This window comes from Triturus cristatus, chromosome 4_1, assembly GCF_964204655.1.
Source record: "Triturus cristatus chromosome 4_1, aTriCri1.1, whole genome shotgun sequence".
Taxonomy (NCBI): domain Eukaryota; kingdom Metazoa; phylum Chordata; class Amphibia; order Caudata; family Salamandridae; genus Triturus; species Triturus cristatus.
This window is the reverse complement of record NC_140585.1, coordinates 83,125,649-83,145,610: the sequence shown is the minus strand read 5'-3', so window position 1 is coordinate 83,145,610 and position 19,962 is coordinate 83,125,649. Positions and strand designations below refer to the sequence as shown.

General features: G+C 49.2%; 1 protein-coding gene across 2 annotated transcripts in view; it reads left to right on the top strand.

Moving 5' to 3' along the window:
• Window positions 1–18,948, top strand: part of FAM216B (family with sequence similarity 216 member B) — a 45,943-nt gene extending 26,995 nt beyond the window's left edge. For both annotated transcript variants that reach the window (XM_085651688.1, XM_085651689.1), the window contains exon 4: window positions 18,408–18,948. In XM_085651688.1, coding sequence (XP_085507814.1) covers window positions 18,408–18,517 — 110 coding nt within the window. In that variant the 3' untranslated portion in view covers window positions 18,518–18,948. The remainder of the gene's footprint in view (window positions 1–18,407) is intronic.
• The last annotated feature ends 1,014 nt before the right edge of the window (window positions 18,949–19,962 follow it).

Below are 19,962 nucleotides of genomic sequence, written 5' to 3'. Positions count from 1 at the left end.
CTGGCTCCTAAGAAATCAGAATCCTGTTTACCACAAAGAACCTCTGCCCGACTAGAAGGAGAAGAAGACGCTGGAGGAGCTGGCCTGCTGCTTGCCTTGCTGAGGAAGGAGAGGAAGAGACTTACTGAAAAGACTTTGCTACTTTGTGCTTGAACATTCTCCAAGGGCTTGATCTGAGCTTGCCCCCTGAACTGAACCCCAGGAACAGTGGGTTCTTTGTGCTTCTTGCTCGTCCTCCAATTCGAGCCGTGTGTGCATCCCGCTGGAAAAGAGACTGCGCCCCTCATCGCCCCTCCTAGGGCCGTGACACCCAGAAGCTCGCCTGCCTCCAACCCGTGAGAGCCCCGCTCCGTCCCGAGCCGCTCTCTGTTCCCGGGCCAGGCCGCCTGCATCCCTGTCACCGCCTGCCATTGGAGTGCGCTGAACGCGCTATCACCCCTCCTGCCGGAAGCCGTCCGACGACTGTGATCTACGCCGGGTCATCCAGCTGCACTGACCGTGCCCTGTGACCCCGCTTCGCTATCCCCGGACATCTCAGGCCGCGCCGCCCCCGCTGTGGAGACCCTCCTGCACCGCCGTGCTAAAGGGTCGCTGGCCGCGCCTGCCTACGTGCCCACACCTGCTGATTGAGGACCCAAGAACACTTCCCAAGCTGAGAGTCGCACCGACCTGTGCCGACTCTCCTAATCACGAAAGAAGTCCAGTATCGGGCTCGGGGCCCGCAACGCCTTATTTCCCCGTTCGCAGGAACCGATCTCTGTGAGTACTGGAACTACAAGTAAAGAGACTACGAACTATCCATTTGAAACTACGAACCAAGAACATTTGCCTGCTGTATAACCTGGTGGCCTAGCGAAAACGTTATTGGTCTTGTGATAAGTCTGCTGAGATATATATACCTTATTTTTACATAAAGAATCGTATTTTTATATATATCCAAGTCTGGTGTCCGTTTCTGGGGGGATTGATGTATTTACTGTGTGTATGATTGTAAGTGCTTAACCAACAACGCCTGAGGAATCGCCTTGGCTGCTCACGCCACGCACCTAGAGGGTGAGCAAGGGTCATTCGCGAGGGGTTATCCTGCGCCCTGACGTGGAGGAGAGGGTTCCTGCTTGACACAAGGGCAACCTTGCGCCAACCAGAGATCCCCGACTCTAACATTGGTGGCAGCGGTTGGGATTTCGGATTTGCACTTGTGATTTGCATACAGTGAATTATTAATCACCAGATAGTGAGAGCAGACCAAATAACGCAGCCACAGGTTTTCATTTTTGGAACTTTGTTGAGACATCTGCCATTACTGCAACCATGCCTGGCTCACACTCCGCTGGAAGAGCGCTCTCTGTGATTTCTGGAATCGATGAGGTGGATTGGGAGAGACTGGAAGGCTACTCGATGGAGCAATTGAAAGGCTACAGTGTAAAATTCCGAGTCCCCCATGCTGGATTCAAGAGGAAGACCCAGTACACCAAGGCGTTGAGAGCCTGGAAGGAGTCAAGAGACCCACGGAATGCGGGGGACATCGTTCCACCCGACAACCTTGAGGAGCCCAGCAGAGTCCGGTCGCCAGAGGAGCTGGCAGACAGGGCAGCCGACAGGGCACATGCAATGGAGATGGCAAAGTTGGCAGGACAAATGGAAATGGAAAAGCAGAAGTTGGCCCTGGAGGCACAACAACGCCAAATGGATCATGATATCAGATTGAAGGAGTTGGAGCTGAAGGCGAAAAGTTTGGACACCACTCCTTCTGGTGGCAGCACTCCACCAGCGCAGGTAGAGTCCAAGGTGTACATCCCCAAAGATGTAGTAAAGGAGTATTTCAGAAAGGATGACATAGGGCAGTGGTTTAGGGCCTACGAGGTGGCCATGTCCTCACACCGGGTCCCTGAGAAAGACTGGGGAGCGGGGTTGTGGGGAAGGTTCCTTGCTGAAGGGCGTGACACACTGTTAGATTTACCCTTAGATCTCCAAACCTCATACCCCCATATGAAGGAAGCGTTAATGACCAGGTATGGGTTAACTCCGGAGCTATATCGACAGAGGTTCAGGGAGACCAAGAAGATCCCTGAGAGTACGTATGTGGAATATGTGACCTTTTTCTGCAGAGCGCTGGATGGTTGGGTGAAGGGTAGCAAAGTGAACGATTATCAAGGGCTGCTTGATTTAATTGCATGGGAGCACTTGTCCAGTCAATGTTTTCCTGAGCTACGCCAGCACCTGATTGATAGCAAGCTGTCCAACCCGAGGAAGCTTGCTGAGGAGGCGGACCGCTGGCTCAGCACCAGGGTCCACAAGGGTCAAGTGGGAGATTCCGCCAAAGGTGGGCAGGGTCCCCAGCAGAAGAGTGGGGGGGACAAGGGTAAACAGAAGGGGTTCCAAAAAGGCCCCCAAAGTAATTCCCAAGGGAACCAGCAGAAGGGTTCTCAGCCTCCCCCAACCCCGCAGCAGAACGGGGCCCCGACAGGTAGACCTGTTCCAAAGGGGCCCTTCAATTGTTATAAGTGTGGTGATCCGGGTCACATTGCCTCTGATCCTAAGTGTCGCCTGTTTGGTAAGACCGCACCCACTGGTGCTCCCCCCCGGCAAGTAGCTAGTGTTAACTTTGGGGAGGAAGTAGCAGTCCAGGAGGGTGGGGGTCCCGGGCAGATGACCCTAGTCTCGCTAGGAGACAGTGAGATGGTCCCTGTAACCTACCTACCCTCTAACACTAAGAAATATGGGCAGGTGGTGACCATCAATGGAAAGAAGGTTGAGGCTCTTAGAGATACAGGAGCCAGCGTGACCTCGGTGAGGCAACACCTGGTGTCTCAAGAGCAGATTGTACCCAATGCCTACTGTAGGGTTGTCAATGCTGACAACGTAGAGAGTCGTTGTCCAATGGCTCAAGTTCCCTTTGAGTGGGGGGAGGTCTCTGGTACTCTACAAGTCGCTGTGAGAACTGACATGCCTGTAGACTGTCTGCTAGGGAACGACCTGGAGAGTTCCCCTTGGGAAAAGGTGGAGAAGACCACGCATCTGAGGATGGTGGGTCTACCCGACTGGGCGTGCGTGACCACCCGGTCCATGGCAGCCAGTAGGGGTGTTGAGAGGGTCCTGGAGCCTGAGGGAGAGGTCCAGGAACCGGCCTTAGGGAGAAGGCGCAGGAGGCGCGGGAAACCGGCCCCCGAAGTTCCCACGGCCCAGGAGGAAGTAGACCCTGAGGGGGATACTCTGGAGCCTACCGGGGAACAGATTGCCGAACTGGGAGATCTGCCTGAGCTGACCCATTGGCAGCAAGAAGGAGGTCCCTCCAGGGAAGAATTCTGCAGGGAGCAGAAAGAATGCCCTTCTCTCGTGGGTATGCGGCAGCAGGCTGCAGACCAGGCCAACGGTGTTCAGGCCAAAACACACTACGTGTACTGGGAGAGTGACCTCCTGTATTCCGAGCCTAAGGCTGCTGAACCTGGGTCAGCCCGTGTGCTGGTGGTACCCCAGAAGTTCAGAACCTTCCTACTGGGGCTGGCTCATGATGTGCCGTTAGCAGGACATTTGGGGATGGACAAGACCTATGACAGGCTTGTCACCCACTTTTACTGGCCCCAAATGCACAAGAATTCCGATTCCTACTGCAGAACCTGTCAGACTTGCCAGGCAAGTGGTAAGAGCGGAGGGAAGCACAAGGCTCCTCTGCAACCTTTCCCTGTGGTCGGTACACCATTCCAACGAGTGGGTATTGATATTGTGGGGCCTCTGGATCCCAAGACAGCCCTGGGCAACAGGTTCATCCTGGTCTTGGTGGACCATGCCACCCGGTACCCTGAAGCCATCCCTCTGAGGACAGTGACGGCCCCCGTGGTGGGACGGGCACTGATGGGAATTTTCTCCCGAGTGGGATTCCCTCTAGAGGTGGTGAGCGACAGGGGGACCAATTTCATATCCACGTATATGAAATCCCTGTGGAAGGAGTGTGGGGTAACGTACAAGTTCACCACTCCTTACCATCCCCAAGGAAATGGGTTGGTTGAGAGATTCAACCGAACCCTCAAAGGCATGATCATGGGCCTGGACGGTCCAATGAGGCGTAAGTGGGACGTCCTCTTGCCATGCCTGCTCTTCGCTTACCGAGAGGTGCCACAGAAGTCTCTAGGGTTCAGCCCCTTTGAGCTTCTGTATGGTCACCCGGTAAGAGGACCTCTGAGTTTGGTAAAGGAAGGCTGGGAGCAATCTCCCAGGAAACCTCCCCAGAATGTATATAGTTACATGCTGGCCTTCCGAAACCAGACTCGGCGTTTCAGGCAACTTGCTGAGGCAAATCTGGAAGCCAGCCAGGAGGAGATGAAGCGGTGGTACGACCGGAATGCCACTCTGGTAGAGCTTCAACCTGGACAAAAGGTGTGGGTCTTGGCCCCAGTGGAGCCTTGTGCACTTCAGGATAAGTGGACAGGTCCATTTGAGGTTGTGGAGCGCAAAAGTCCTATCACCTACTTGGTGGACATGCAGACTCCCAGGAACCCTTTGAGGGTCCTACATGTTAACCGCCTTAAGCCCCACTTAGAGAGGACCGAAGTGGGCATGCTGCTGGCCACTGATGATGGAATGGAAGAGGAGACCGAGCCTCTTCCTGACCTCTTAGTGGCCTCTGAGAAAGATGGGTCAGTGGATGGAGTTAACCTCTCACCCACCCTGACGCCCGAACAACAGGAAGATTGCCGCCACTTGCTGGGACAATTTTCCGACCGATTCTCCCTGGTTCCTGGTGTCACAGATTGGTGCGTCCATGAGGTGGACACAGGAGACAGCTTACCTGTAAAGCACAAGGCTTACCGGGTAACTGACAGGGTCAGAGCTTGCATTAAGGAGGAGGTCTCCAAAATGCTTGCGCTAGGGGTGGTTGAGTCCTCCAGCAGTCCTTGGTCCAGCCCCGTGGTCTTGGTCCCAAAGGCTGCTGCGCCGGGAGCCACACCTGAACTCCGGTTCTGTGTGGACTACAGAGGACTCAATTCAGTCACGAAGACTGACGCGCACCCCATCCCCAGAGCTGATGAGCTCATTGATCGGCTGGGGGCTGCCCGGTTCCTCAGTACGTTTGATCTAACGTCTGGGTACTGGCAGATCGCCTTGACCGATGGGGCCAAAGAGAGGTCCGCATTCTCTACACCAGATGGGCACTTCCAGTTCCGAGTCATGCCATTTGGGATGAAGAATGCCCCTGCCACCTTTCAGAGGTTGGTCAACCAGGTACTGGTTGGGCTGGATGCGTTCAGTGCCGCCTACCTGGATGACATCGCGGTGTTCAGTGCCACCTGGCCTGAACACCTGCGCCACCTCTGGGAAGTGTTGATGGCGCTGCGCCGAGCAGGCCTCACGATCAAGGCAAGCAAGTGCCAGATCGGGCAGGGTTCCGTGGTGTACTTGGGACACCAAGTGGGGAGTGGCAAGGTGGCACCCTTGCAACCCAAAATTGAGACCATCCTGGCTTGGGAACCCCCCAAGACGCAGACCGCAGTGAGGGCCTTCCTGGGGCTCACTGGGTACTACAGGAGGTTTGTCAAGGGCTATGGAACGATCGTTGCCCCCTTGACAGAGCTGACTTCGAAGAAGCAGCCCAGGAACGTGATTTGGACTGACACCTGTCAGAAAGCTTTCGACACCCTGAAGACGGCCATGTGCACGGCGCCCGTGCTCTTGGCCCCTGACTTCTCCAAGGAATTCCTAGTCCAGACAGACGCTTCAGAGCATGGTGTAGGGGCTGTTCTTTCACAGATGACTGAGGAGGGCTGGGACCAACCCGTAGCCTTCATCAGTAGAAGGTTACTTCCACGGGAAAGTAGGTGGAGTGCAATTGAGCGAGAAGCATTTGCTGTGGTCTGGGCGCTGAAGAAGCTAAGACCCTACTTGTTTGGGTCTCACTTCCGGGTTCAGACGGACCACAGGCCCCTCAGATGGTTGATGCAAATGAGGGGTGAAAACCCGAAGCTGTTGAGGTGGTCCATCTCCCTACAGGGTATGGACTTTACGGTGGAACACCGTCCGGGTACAGATCACGCCAACGCTGACGGTCTGTCCAGGTATTTCCGCCTTAGTGACGAGGAACCCCCTGGGCAAGGGTAGTTCTCCCCACATTTCAGCTGGAGGGGACACGTGTTAGACCTGGCACCTTGGCGTGAGTTCCCCTTCCACTTTTTGATGGTGTGCCTCGACTGTTTTGCTGGTGTTGTCCGCTCAGGGCACTGCGCCACGGCTAATCCGTGCCGCGGTGCAAGTGCTCCCTAAGTAAAGTGTACCTGTAATTGATGTCCATGATTGGGTTATTGGATTCACTGTCAGTCCCCAGTAAAGTGCACCAGGGGTGCCAGGGCTTGTGAATGCCAATGCTGCTGGTGGGCTTGCAGCGCTGGTTGCGCCACCCACGGAAGCGGCCTTGTAAAGTGTGTCTAGGGCCTGCCACCGCAGACCCTGTGCGCGGTCCGGGACCGTCGCGCTGACTGCGCAAGTGCCCCCACTTGCCAGTCCCTAAACCTTCCCTTACCTACATATTAGCCACCCCTCTGGTAGGCCCAAGGGCAGGGTGCATTGTAGGCATAAGGTAGGACATGCCCTGATGTGTGTGGCATGTCTTAGTAGTGAATTACAGCCATTTTCGTTCTTCACTATTGAAGGCTACCTGCTCTCCATAGGCCAGAATGGGCTGCTGGGATCACGCCAACGCTGTGACCCCAGTGGACTCAGAGAGCATGGTAGAAGTGTCAAGTTTAGTATGCCTGAACTCAGGATGATAAAATACTTCTTGTAGTCAAGTTTATTTTAATATCCTGGGTTTGTAAATACTACTTTTAGAAAGTTAGTATTTACTGACCTGACCATCTCAGTCCGCCTCTGCTGTATGTGTGTGTGTTCTGCCCAGCAACAGTAAGGAGCAGGGTTGGGGAATCCCCAGAGACAGGTTGGCTGCCAGGTGGTGGGTAGAGAGATTACACCTGGATGGGTGGGAGGAGTACACCTTGACTCTTGAATAGACCTGTGCTCTGCCACCACAAAGCCGGCGCCACCCCCTGTGGGGCGGCTGATGTCTCTGCCCTGCTGCTGAAAGGAAAGAGCAGAGTCACCATAACAAAGTGCTCCAGAACTGGACTGAGCCAGGCCTAGGCCCCCTGGCGCTACAGAACAAAAGAATCATGGTATAAAAGTAGGAGCCTGGCTCCTAAGAAATCAGAATCCTGTTTACCACAAAGAACCTCTGCCCGACTAGAAGGAGAAGAAGACGCTGGAGGAGCTGGCCTGCTGCTTGCCTTGCTGAGGAAGGAGAGGAAGAGACTTACTGAAAAGACTTTGCTACTTTGTGCTTGAACATTCTCCAAGGGCTTGATCTGAGCTTGCCCCCTGAACTGAACCCCAGGAACAGTGGGTTCTTTGTGCTTCTTGCTCGTCCTCCAATTCGAGCCGTGTGTGCATCCCGCTGGAAAAGAGACTGCGCCCCTCATCGCCCCTCCTAGGGCCGTGACACCCAGAAGCTCGCCTGCCTCCAACCCGTGAGAGCCCCGCTCCGTCCCGAGCCGCTCTCTGTTCCCGGGCCAGGCCGCCTGCATCCCTGTCACCGCCTGCCATTGGAGTGCGCTGAACGCGCTATCACCCCTCCTGCCGGAAGCCGTCCGACGACTGTGATCTACGCCGGGTCATCCAGCTGCACTGACCGTGCCCTGTGACCCCGCTTCGCTATCCCCGGACATCTCAGGCCGCGCCGCCCCCGCTGTGGAGACCCTCCTGCACCGCCGTGCTAAAGGGTCGCTGGCCGCGCCTGCCTACGTGCCCACACCTGCTGATTGAGGACCCAAGAACACTTCCCAAGCTGAGAGTCGCACCGACCTGTGCCGACTCTCCTAATCACGAAAGAAGTCCAGTATCGGGCTCGGGGCCCGCAACGCCTTATTTCCCCGTTCGCAGGAACCGATCTCTGTGAGTACTGGAACTACAAGTAAAGAGACTACGAACTATCCATTTGAAACTACGAACCAAGAACATTTGCCTGCTGTATAACCTGGTGGCCTAGCGAAAACGTTATTGGTCTTGTGATAAGTCTGCTGAGATATATATACCTTATTTTTACATAAAGAATCGTATTTTTATATATATCCAAGTCTGGTGTCCGTTTCTGGGGGGATTGATGTATTTACTGTGTGTATGATTGTAAGTGCTTAACCAACAACGCCTGAGGAATCGCCTTGGCTGCTCACGCCACGCACCTAGAGGGTGAGCAAGGGTCATTCGCGAGGGGTTATCCTGCGCCCTGACGTGGAGGAGAGGGTTCCTGCTTGACACAAGGGCAACCTTGCGCCAACCAGAGATCCCCGACTCTAACATGAATCCAGCGCTATCAATGCAAAAACTAATGGATCAGCGTTCAGAAAAGCTAATAATTAGGGGTGTGCAAAATTTGTGTAAACTGCTTATGTATAATTACACAATCTTTTAGTAAAATCATAGGTAATTATCTGAAATCCGAATTTATCAAAATGCATTCTTGCATTCATTTTTTACATGGGCATGCATTCATTTTTTACATGGGCATGCATTCATTTTTTACATGGGCATGCATTCATTTTTTACATGGGCATGCATTCATTTTTTACATGGGCATGCATTTCGCTGTAGAAGGAGTGCAAAAACCGAAGCACCACAAACAGCCATTCACGCTCTGTTGTTTTTATGCATTTGTTGTACATTTTAGTGCAATTCTCCAAAATAAGCCAGTGTAATATAAATTTCACCCAGGCTTACTAATAATATAGCTTGAATTTGAGATATTTGTGCAGTGAAGTCCCATAATGTTTAAGTATACGTCTTAGCGCTTGAAACTCTCCATCTTGGAACACACCTTCTATTGTGGCACAGGCAGGAGAAGATGTCTGTTTAGTAACAGCTGCAGGCTGCGCAGAGCCATCCACACAGAACACACAGATATACTTGTGTATGGGAAGTATATGAGGAGAATTACTTAATATTGTAAGACTTCCTGATTTTTCAATGTGGGATCCAGCTCAAATTGTACTTCAGTGAACATCTGTATCAAGGCTTATTGTACCCAGAGGATGTAGTGCACATACATTAGTAATAGTAGCTTTAGTAGCTGCCTCCAATATCAGTATAAAAGACATTGCTATTATCTTTTTTTCCCTGGACGAGGGGGTCTCTCCTTCAAAATGCAATGTGTGCTGGCGTGAGAGTTTCTTCTGTAGGAGTTGAGTATATATGTGATTTATACACAATGCAGGTTGTTTATCCCTCAATGTATAATGCATAGGTGTAGCCTGAAGTGCTAGAAACCACTTGAATGTTTAAGTTTCTTATGGTCTGAAGATTTTTTGTTTCTAACATATCTGCGTGTAACCGGCTAGGTATACCTGTTCGCCTCAGACCCATTTTCTTTCTAGCCAATCCATGTCATATTTTAACCCAATCAGCGCAATGTGGCTGAAATGCTCTTCCACATTTCAACATTTTCTTTAGTGCCCACGGACCACAGCCTACTCTTAAAAAATGCAAAGGTAGCTTTTCCTTTTTATTTTTGAAAGGCATCCCGTTTTCCTTTAAGTCTGCATTGCAAAAAAATATTGCTTTATTTAAAAAGCAATCACAGACATGGTGGTCTGCTGACCTCAGCAGGCCACCATTCATGTGATTGTAGCCATTCCCAATGGGTCGCAAATTGAGACCTGCCTCGTGCATATTGATGAGGCAGGTCCATTTGTGACCCATTGGGAATCGCAAACAGTGCGTGAGCCACTGTTGTGCTTAACTGTTTGTGATTTCCTAATTGCGAATCACAAAAATGTGCAAATAGGAATGCACAAACTGACTTTTTTTTGTACATCTTACCCCTTGTGCTGCATGCATCTAGTGCCTTATCAGCTGTTGGCTGAAACATCCTATAACTGATGTACGCTGTTACCTCTATCCCTTGTATGTAGCGATGCTGTCGCACTCAGAGGCCCAGGCCCCCTACCTCTTGTCTCTAGACTTGTCTACCTTACCTGTTGTCTCTAGAGTTTTCTACCTTACCTGTTGTCTCGACTTTTCTACCTTACCTGTTGTCTCTAGACTCATCTATCTTATCTGTTGTCTCTAGAGTCTTCTACCTTACCCGTTGTCTCTAGTCCCTTCAACCTTACCTGTTGTCTCTAGAGTCCTCCACCTTACCTGTTGACTCTAGACTCTTAAGCTTTACCTTTTGTCTCTAGACTTGTCTACCTTACCTGTTGTCTCTAGACTCTCCTACCTTAGCTGTTGTCTCTAGACCCCTCCACTTTATCTGTTGTCTCTACTCTTCAACCTTACCTGTTGTCTCTAGACTTGTCTACCTTACCTGTTGTCTCTAGACCTGTCTACCTTACCTGTTGTCTCTAGACTCTTCCATCTTCCCTGTTAACTCTAGAGCCTTACGCTTTACCTTTTGTCTCTAGGCTTGTCCACCTTACCTGTTGTCTCTGGACCCTTATACCTCACCTGTTGTCTCTTGATTCTTCTACCTTACCTGTTGTCTCTAGATTCTTCTACCTTACCTGTTGTCTCTAATCCCTTCCAACTTACCTGTTTTCTCTAGACTCATCCACCTTACCTGTTGACTCCAGACCCTTATGCTTTACTTCTTGTCTACCTTACCTGTTGTCTCTAGACTTGTTTACCTTACCTGTTGCCTCTAGGCTCTCCTACCTTGCTGTTTTGTCTAGACCCTACCACCTTACCTGTTGACTCTAGACTCTTCTACCTTACCTGTTGCCTCTAGACTCTTCTACCTTACCTGTTGTCTCTAGACTTTTCCACTTACCTGTTGCTTTTAGACCCTAATGCTTTACCTTTTGTCTCTAGACTTGTCCACCTTACCTGTTGTCTCTGGACCCTTATACCTCACCTGTTGTCTCTAGACCCTTCTACCATACCTGTTGTCTCTAGACTCTTCTACCTTACCTGTTGTCTCTAGACTTTTCCACCTTACCTGTTGTCTCTGGACCCTTATACCTCACCTGTTGTCTTGGGGGTAAGTGTGAATTGTGCTGCCGCTACCCCTGGAGGAGCCGTAATTGCTGTTGCCGCCACCGCTGAGGCTGAGGAAGGTTACCGCTCGGGACTCCAGCTTCCAGGAGTCCGTGCGTGCTCACAGCTGCATCGAGGTCCGCCCACCCGCCTACAAACATTTAAAAGACCTCGCGGAACCCGCTGGCGCGGGTCCCGCTTCGTCCTTGGGGGCAAGTGTGAATTGTGCTGCCGCTACCCCTGGAGGAGCCGTAATTGCTGTTGCCGCCACCGCTGAGGCTGAGGAAGGTTACCGCACGGGACTCCAGCTTCCAGGAGTCCGTGCGTGCTCACAGCTGCATCGAGGTCCGCCCACCCGCCTATTGGTTTCTGCCCCTTCATATATCCTCATTTACCGCAGCGCGGGACGCGCGCGGGACGCCCAGGACGAAGCCCGGACAAAGGGCGGACAGTCTGTGACAGTCCGGGACAGGAGGGGGCTGGAGGAGGTTGGGCCGGACCCAGTAGGGTGGGTGTAGCCCCAAGGTAGTCAACCATTTTGGTTGCCCCGGTAAGATTGTTGTGTTCCCCATTGTCATATTTATTACTGTGACCATCAGTGGTCAGCCATTAGTTTAAGAGGGGGTGTGGTAGCGGGATCGCGTTTAAACGTCACTGCATGGTATCCCGCCAGTCTGTCAGTTGTACTAGGTAACTGGATTAATAAGGCCGTTTGATTGAGTTTACTATGTCTAAAGCGAAAAACGCTATTGCGACGGCCACCTTGGACAATTATCTGGTTAAAATGGTGGATAAAATCAACCAAGAGCGCCGAAAATCACTGGGGCGTGTGGAGTCCCTTGATATTACCCCCCCTCCATCTATTTTATCTAACTCTCCCATGGCCGTTAATAAATCCAACCACTTGGATAGCCCCATTTTGGCGGTGCTTCCAGATCAAGTCCGTTCAGATGGTTTAAAACCTGGGGCTGCTACTGACCTAGAATCAAGTCTGGTTGGACAGCCAGATCCATCGTTATCTTGTTTAACGGCCACGAGATCGCAGAGAATTCCACGGGCATGTAGGATTAATAACAAGATTGCCCAACCAAAGCGGGGGACGAAACGTTCAAATAAGAGAGTGGATTTACCATTAACCAGTGCTGTGGGTGACCCTAATCTAGTAACGGTCTCTACTTCGGCCACTTTAGATGGTGAGCTATTCGATCTCCTAATCTGTACCCTAGAAGCCAAGTTTGACTTGATTGTCAAACCCCTATTGATTAAGCTTGATTTGGTTAATGCAGAAGTAGTTAGATTGGGAGGGATGTTGGAATCATTTACTAATCCCAGTATAGGTCACCTAGTTAAGGATAAGGAAGTCAGAGGCCATATTCCCAAGAGTGTTAGTGAGATCACCCCTACGGTTATGTCTAATACTTCTATGTCTGGGGGTCTTTGTGAGAAGGTACCCATTGTGTCTAATCCCCCGTTGAGAACAGGTCGAAATTCTTTGTCTAACTTAGCCTCAGGGAACCAGGTGGCACCTAGTATTGGAAAAGCCAAAATTAATGTCAACTCACACCCTGATTTACCACCGGACTGTGCACCTTATGTGGCAGTACTAACCAATGTCCCCCCAGATAGAGAGACCGGTTACAATAATACATATAGTGAATCCCATGCCTCTTTGAAAAATAAGACTATGGACTGGCTTCATCGGGAGTGTGGTTTCCCAGTAGCCCTAGCAGACGATATTTTAAGTACCAGAAGAATTAATTGGATAGGTAGCTCGCGCAAGAACTGTGATGGCGATTGTATAGCTGTTAATTTTCGAAACCCTCAACTCACCTCCACCGTTCTGAGAAGAGGTACTTCCCTCCCCTACCGAGACCATGGGATTTCCCTTCGTCCCCTAGGCTATTTTTATAGGCATTTATATAATCAGCCTAATTCCGACTATATTAGGGCGGGGGTAAGAGATTCAAACCTGCATACTACCTTTAATGTTGCTATGTCCAATAGATTCCAGTCTCTGAGTGGACTGGACTCCAACGACTGACTGGGTCCTGTCCAGAAGAACCCAAGGGATGAAGCTGTTTCCTTAGGAGGTGGGGGAGGCGATGTAATATTGGGGGTTTCTGACCTTGTGGGACCAAGTACCAACTGTAGCCCTACTGTTGATCCCATTAATGACAACAGACGCTGTGAAGATGGGAGGTTGGTTCCTGACGATCGGGGTGGATATTCTTCCCTTACTAGTGTCCCTCATGGTCACAGCGGACCAATTTTATTGAGTTCTACGTCTCTAACCCCCGGTTATGCTCAATTGTTAGTTGGAATGTAGCAGGTCTCTCATCTAAGGATGCCTGCTTGGGTTGGTTGGAGTTTATTAACGCTTTTAACCTCTTCTATGCCCATGACGAGAGAGTCTCGTCATGGAGCGCGGTTGCGCTGTGCCCATGACGAGACTATCTCGTCATGGACCCCGCCCGCTAATACAATGCCCGGCACAGGAGGGGGAAAGGGCGGGGCACTGAAGGGGTTAATATTATTTGTTTCCAAGAGACCTGGTGTACCGATCCAATCAATTATAATGGGTTTGCTTCATATCAATTACCAGCTGTGGTGTCACCCTTGGGTAGGGCAAAGGGTGGGCTCCTGGTTTTGATCTCAGTGGAAGTTCCCATTATTGTTAAAAAACATGTATTGGTTGGGGTCCATTCCCAGATTCTATGGCTTTGTCAGGAGCACGGGAGAAATATTCTTTTAATAAACTTTTATAATAATATATTTGACAGTAATAGGCACCTGGTAGTGCTAGCTCTTGAGACCGCATTGGCTGACATCATAATGGAGTCTGATATTGATTTTGATTATATTTGGGTGGGAGATTTTAATACTGCTGTTTGTCCCCTTTCCTCTCATAGGGTCTGTGGATCTAATGATAGCTTAGGAGATGATGATCCCCATTTCCCCCACAACAACTATGGGGATGCTTTGAAAAAAAACTTGACCACTTATGATCTGGAAATTTTGGTTAACGCGAAAAATGCCTCTGGAGAAATAATCCCTACTTTTACGGGAAGGAATGCAAACACTGTAATAGATTTTATTTGCATATCCTCTAGTCTTAGTTCATGGTGTTTGACCCCTGTGGTTGTGGATAACGCGCTCAGCAATCACAATTGTATCACCATTGAGACATTCCTCTGGAAGGAGAAGGATGGCCCTAACATTTGTACCATTCTTAATATTGAACCGTATCGACCGAATGTAACCAGAATTAGATGGAAAGGGGATAAAGCGGAGCTTGTGTCAAATTCCATTGTCTCAAGTTGTTTGATAGATCTCACTACCATTTTAGAAAGTGAGGAGGTTACCGATGAAATTGTGCATAATTTTACTAACATCAACCATATTATAGATAACAAATTTACCAAACATGGAAAGGCCAAGTCATTTAAACAAAAGGGGTGGTTTGACCATGCTAGTACCATTGCACTTAAGGGGCTTAAAGCCGCTTTGGTTGTCAAGCCAAGAGATATTAGCGTGGTTAGAGATCTTAGAGCCACCTATCAGGCTGCAGTCAAACGCAGGAAGTCCGAATTAAGGCAGGAGGCCTGGGACAAACTAGATCAGGCAGCGGCTACTTCAGATTCCTCTTTATTTTGGGATACGGTTAACTGCCCGTTCCTAAAGGATGATAAGATGCCCGAACTGACGGCTAACGTCAGTGAGGGAAACTGGGTTTCCCACTTCTCTGTGATCTTCGATTCAGAAAGACAGAGGGGTGCGCATGAAGATGGTTGGCCTATCATCCCTCTGAATATCTCTATAGCCGAAGTACACGGAAGTATCATCTTAAGCAACGGTGGGAAGGCCCAGGGGCCCGATGGGGTGCCAATAGATTAGTCCCTGAGCTGTGGGGCCCGTTGTTAACAAATGTTTTTAACGCTGCAGTATGCAATGGAGTCCCATCTACTTGGGAGGAATCCATCATTATCCCTATTTATAAGAAGGGAGACAGGGGTGACGTGAAGAATTATCGCCCAATCTCCCTTCTTGATTCCTCCGTGAAAATCATGAGTAGGGTGCTCCTGGTCGGGTTGGAAGAGTGGGCCGATTCTAATAATATTCTGGCCAATTGCCAATACGGTTTTAGGAAGGGTCGAGGGACCATTGAACAATGTCTCAACCTCGACCTCCTAATTGGGAAAAATACGAGGGCCAAGAAAGGCTCTCTCTATCTCTGCTTTGCAGATTTGAGCAGCGCCTTCCACATGGTGGACCATAGTATTTTATGGGCCAAACTGCTTGATTTGGGGGGCACCTGAGGGCATTGTTTATTTCCTGGCACGACTTTATTCCAACCTTAGTACCAGTGTTCGATATGGACCGGGAGGGGAGCGTACCTCCAAGTTTAAGATTGGGCGTGGTATAAGACAAGGGTGTGTCCTTGCCCCCCTACTCTTTACCCTTTTTATTAATGAAGTCGATTCTGCCCTAAAGATGGTGGCGGCAGATGCCCCGAAAATCAATGATTTTAACGTCCCGGTATTACTTTACGCGGACGATGCCGTGATTCTGTCCAGGACACCTATTGGCCTACAACGTCTGATGGACAAGTTTTCTCTGTTCATCAAGGACAGAAAGCTGCTGATTAATAAATCCAAAACCCACATCATGGAATGTGGTTTGGGGCGTAATAAACCCCATTCCTATTTCATTGATGGGCATAAGGTGCAAACGGTGAACTCCTTTAACTATCTTGGCATCAATTTTACTAAGAACGGCTGCTGGTCGAGTGAGATTACCTATGTCCGGGCCAAGATGGCTAAATGTGCACATGGGGTGTTCAAGTTTGCTAGTAAAATTGGGGATAAACGGATTAAAGACATGTTAACAATTTATCAAATGAGATGTCTTTCGATTGCCCTCTTTGGTGCTGGGGTTTGGGGTCACTACTCGGCCCGGAGTCTCCAAGTGGAGGAAAATCTCTTTCTTAAGAGACTTTTGTGTCTGCCCATATCTGCCTCTAACGATCTGGCGCATAAAGAGCTTGGGATTCAACACCTCTCAGACCAAATTACCTTAAGACCATTAACGTTATGGCACGCCATCTGGTCGAAGGAAGAGACTTCCCTAAATAGAACTATTATCCAAGACTGTTTATTAACCGATGACCACTTGAAGATTCCCTGGATTAAATTTGTTGTCAATAGTTTTTTAGAGATCTACGGATTTGATATCAGAAAGGACATGTATGCTGCTTCTAGTTTGTCTAAGGGTGAGATGAGGACCATCTTTATGAGTCATAAATCTGAGAGGCGGGAGAGGATTGGTGGCAATTCTTCTACTTGTATGCTCTATGGAAGATATAGTGAGACTGTGGGCTACCAACCCTATTTGAGTTATGTTACTAGAGCTTCCCACCAGTTTGTTTTAACCAGATTAAGGTTGGGGATTGTGCACCATTTGGTGGCCTTCCCCTGTATTAAAAAATATCCGATTGGCCCATGTCCATGTGATCATTCATCCGCACAAAGCACTATGCACTTTTTATTGTTATGTAAATTCTATGGTAACTTTCGTTCAGCTTTCTTAAAACCTATTTTTATGAAGTATGGAATCCGAAATATTCATGATTCTATGAAGCTGTTTTTTAATCCTAACCCTGATGTCTGTTTTTTTACTGCTACTTTTCTCCTACAAGCTGTTAAAGCAAGGACTAGCATGATATTTTAACCGTTTTTTAATCCTGGATTATGTACTGTATATTTAACTTATGGTTATTATGATTCTGTTTTTGATGTTTGTATGTATGTGCTTTTATGGACTTTGTGTTTAAGCTCCGAATAAAGCCTTATGAAATGAAAATGAAAAAATGACTCTTCTACCTTACCTGTTGTCTCTAGATCCTTACGCTTTACCTTTTGTCTCTAGACTTATCCACCTCACCTGTTGTCTCTGGACCCTTATACCTCACCTGTTGTCTGTTGACTCTTCTACCTTACCCGTTGTCTCTAGACTCTTCTACCTTACCTGTTGTTTCTAGACTCTTCCACCGTACCTGTTGTCTCTAGACTTTTCCACCTTACCTGTTGACTCTTAACCCTTACACGTTACCTGTTGTCTCTGGACCCTTCCACCTTACCTGTTGTCTCTGGACCCTTCCACCTTACCTGTTGTCTCTAGACTCTTCCACCTTACCTGTTGTCTCTAGACCCGTCTATTTTACCTGTTAGCTCTAGACCCTTCCACCTTACCTGTTGTCTCTAGACCCTTCTACCTTACCTGTTGTCTCTAGACCCTTCCACCTTACCTGTTGTCTCTAGACCCTTCTACCTTACCTGTTGCCTCTAGACCCTTCCACCATACCTGTCATCTCTAGACCCTCGAAGCTTACCTGTCGTCTCTAGCCCAACCCACCTTACCTCTCATCTCTAGACCCTTCCACCTTACCTCTCATCTCTAGACCCTCCCACCTTACCTGTCATCTCTAGACCCTCCCACCTTACCTGTCATCTCTATACCCTTCTCCCTTACCTGTTGTCCCTAGACCCTTCTCCCTTACCTGTTGTCTCTAGACCCTTCTCCCTTACCTGTTGTCTCTACGCCCTTCTAACCGAATTCGCGGTAGTGTAGATTATGAAAAAGGTTCCATTTTGCGCATGTGTAAATTAGAAAATGATTTCCACATGAGAAAGGCAATCTGTGCACACAAAGTTCGCTCCAGAGCACACAGATTTCGCCCCCACAACACATTGTAATCAGAGGGGGGCCTTGGATCTGACAAGATGTAGAATCCAAAGCATTCCTGAGTCACAGAGCGATGCATGCAATGCGTGCACACAAAGATACAGCTGCTGCAAGGTCCCCTGGTGAGGTGCGTGGCCAGTAAGCAGAGGTAACTCCAATCCTGGCTGCCCATCCATTTGTAACACAGGGTTTTAAGAGGTTACACTGCACAGCACCAGCCGGATTTTGATGCTGGAGTTCATCAAAACACTTTTATTATCCAGTGACCTGCGTGCTTCCCAGCAGGATGGGGGGGGGGGCACAAGCTAAAGATATGGCCAAACCAGTTATCCTATCCACAACAGAAACCCCTGGGTTTGCAACAGAAAAGGCATAAAGGAGAGCTGGTCGTGGTAGGCATCCCTTTAAAGGCGGGTTTCCCTGCCCCACCAGAGGGGGCATGCCCCATCATTGAAATGGACCAGTCCTCTCCCATTACAACAGCCAGGAGCAGCTCTGATGGCGCAGAGGCGGTGACGCTGCCGCCGATGGGGTGCGACAGGCTGTGCACTGATCTGTGTCCAGAAGCGCTTCGAGGCGCTGTCCTCCAGCGCACTCGTTTAGTCGGGGATGGTCTTGCTTCATTAACCTTGTGTGTTTCTCGCTCCTTGGTCCAGGTTACATCACGTATGAGGATGCGGCGCGCTGCATGTCTGTTCTGATGAGACCAGAGAAGGACCCCGTCACCTCCAAAGGCACCAGAGACGAGAGGACAAGCAGGAGATGAAGTGTCAGAAACCATCCTGGGACGGGCTCACGTCAGGGGAGTTTCTAACCCTCGTCCTAATAGAGGGTCCCAACAGCATCTTTAAACGGAGCCACTCGCGAACCTACTGCCCCCGCCCGCTGAAAAAGAGTCTTTGGAAACTTCAGACTTCTTTTGGTCCCAACTTTTCTAAGCTATAAAACAAGAACTGTGCTGCAAATGTCTCACATAAAATGTAATTCGTGCATTCTGCGAAGACTTCTTTTCAGCTGAGATAACAACAGATGTGGGAAACAGGAGCAGCGAGTAATTGAGGAAGCAGAGGTCTGAGATGCCATTTTATTAGCTGTGGCTGACAGGGCTGATATTACACTTTTGCATAGGATGGAACTATTTTTTTGCACAAGGTAAATTACATTTTGTTCTGTGGAAACATAAATGGAAAGTTACTACTTTCAAATCTTGTACATCTTCCCTTTCACAGCCTTTAGTAAAACCCCTATGTATTGTGCTCGACACAGTCCTTACTTTAGGTGGGCGAGGGGCGAGCCAGTGAAAGCTCGAGCCAAAATCTGGCTCTGGCTCAGCTCGAGGTCCTGTTGCAACCTCGAGCCCATAACGAGCCGAGCTTTCATGTGGCTTCTGCCTGCCTGCCTCTACACAGGATGTGGCCTTGCAGTCGGAGCTGCTGACTGTGGAAGTGGGGAACCTGGTTCGAGTCTCTGCACCTGAACAACATCCTGTGATCCTGCGTAAATCACTTTAACTCCCTGAGCCTATAAACCATGGGGCAGATTACAAGCCCCTTGCGCCACTTTTGCGTCACTTTTCCCATCTTATAAGTGACGCAAAAGTGGTGCAAGGGGCTTGTAAATCTCCCCAATGTGTGTGACCTTGTGTAATGTAAGTGGTGCTCATGTAAAGCGCTCCAATAACCCTTGCACTATATTTTGAAAAGTGAACTAAGGTAAAAACAAAGTTTTTGCATAAAGAAAGACAAATAGCTACCCATTTATTGCCTGATTTGTACAAAGTGAAACCAGAAAACCTGGACGTATTGTACAAAAACTCTTTTTTCTTCATTATCGTGTATGAAAGCAGTTTCAAAAATGTGAGTTCATACTTATAGTTGTACAAAAATAACACTTTTAATAAGTACTTCTCAGTGCAGTAATATAATGTGTCTCAGTGTCAAAGCTTCCACGTGTTAACGAAAGACACTTTTTTAAAATTTTGAAGATTTTATTTTACGTCACGATTGTTGTAGATTTACATAGCAATTATCTTCAGGGCTTGGCTCGTGCAAGGGCTCCAAGATCCGAGACGGATCCTCGGCTCGGCTCTCCCTATTCGTTTCTTTTCTTTTCTCAATCTTCATTATAGCGATAAAATGTTGGTCACGCTTCAAGAAGGGTATCGCTTTTTACTTAAACACTCAGTACAATCTGCAATGCTTTCAGCAATCT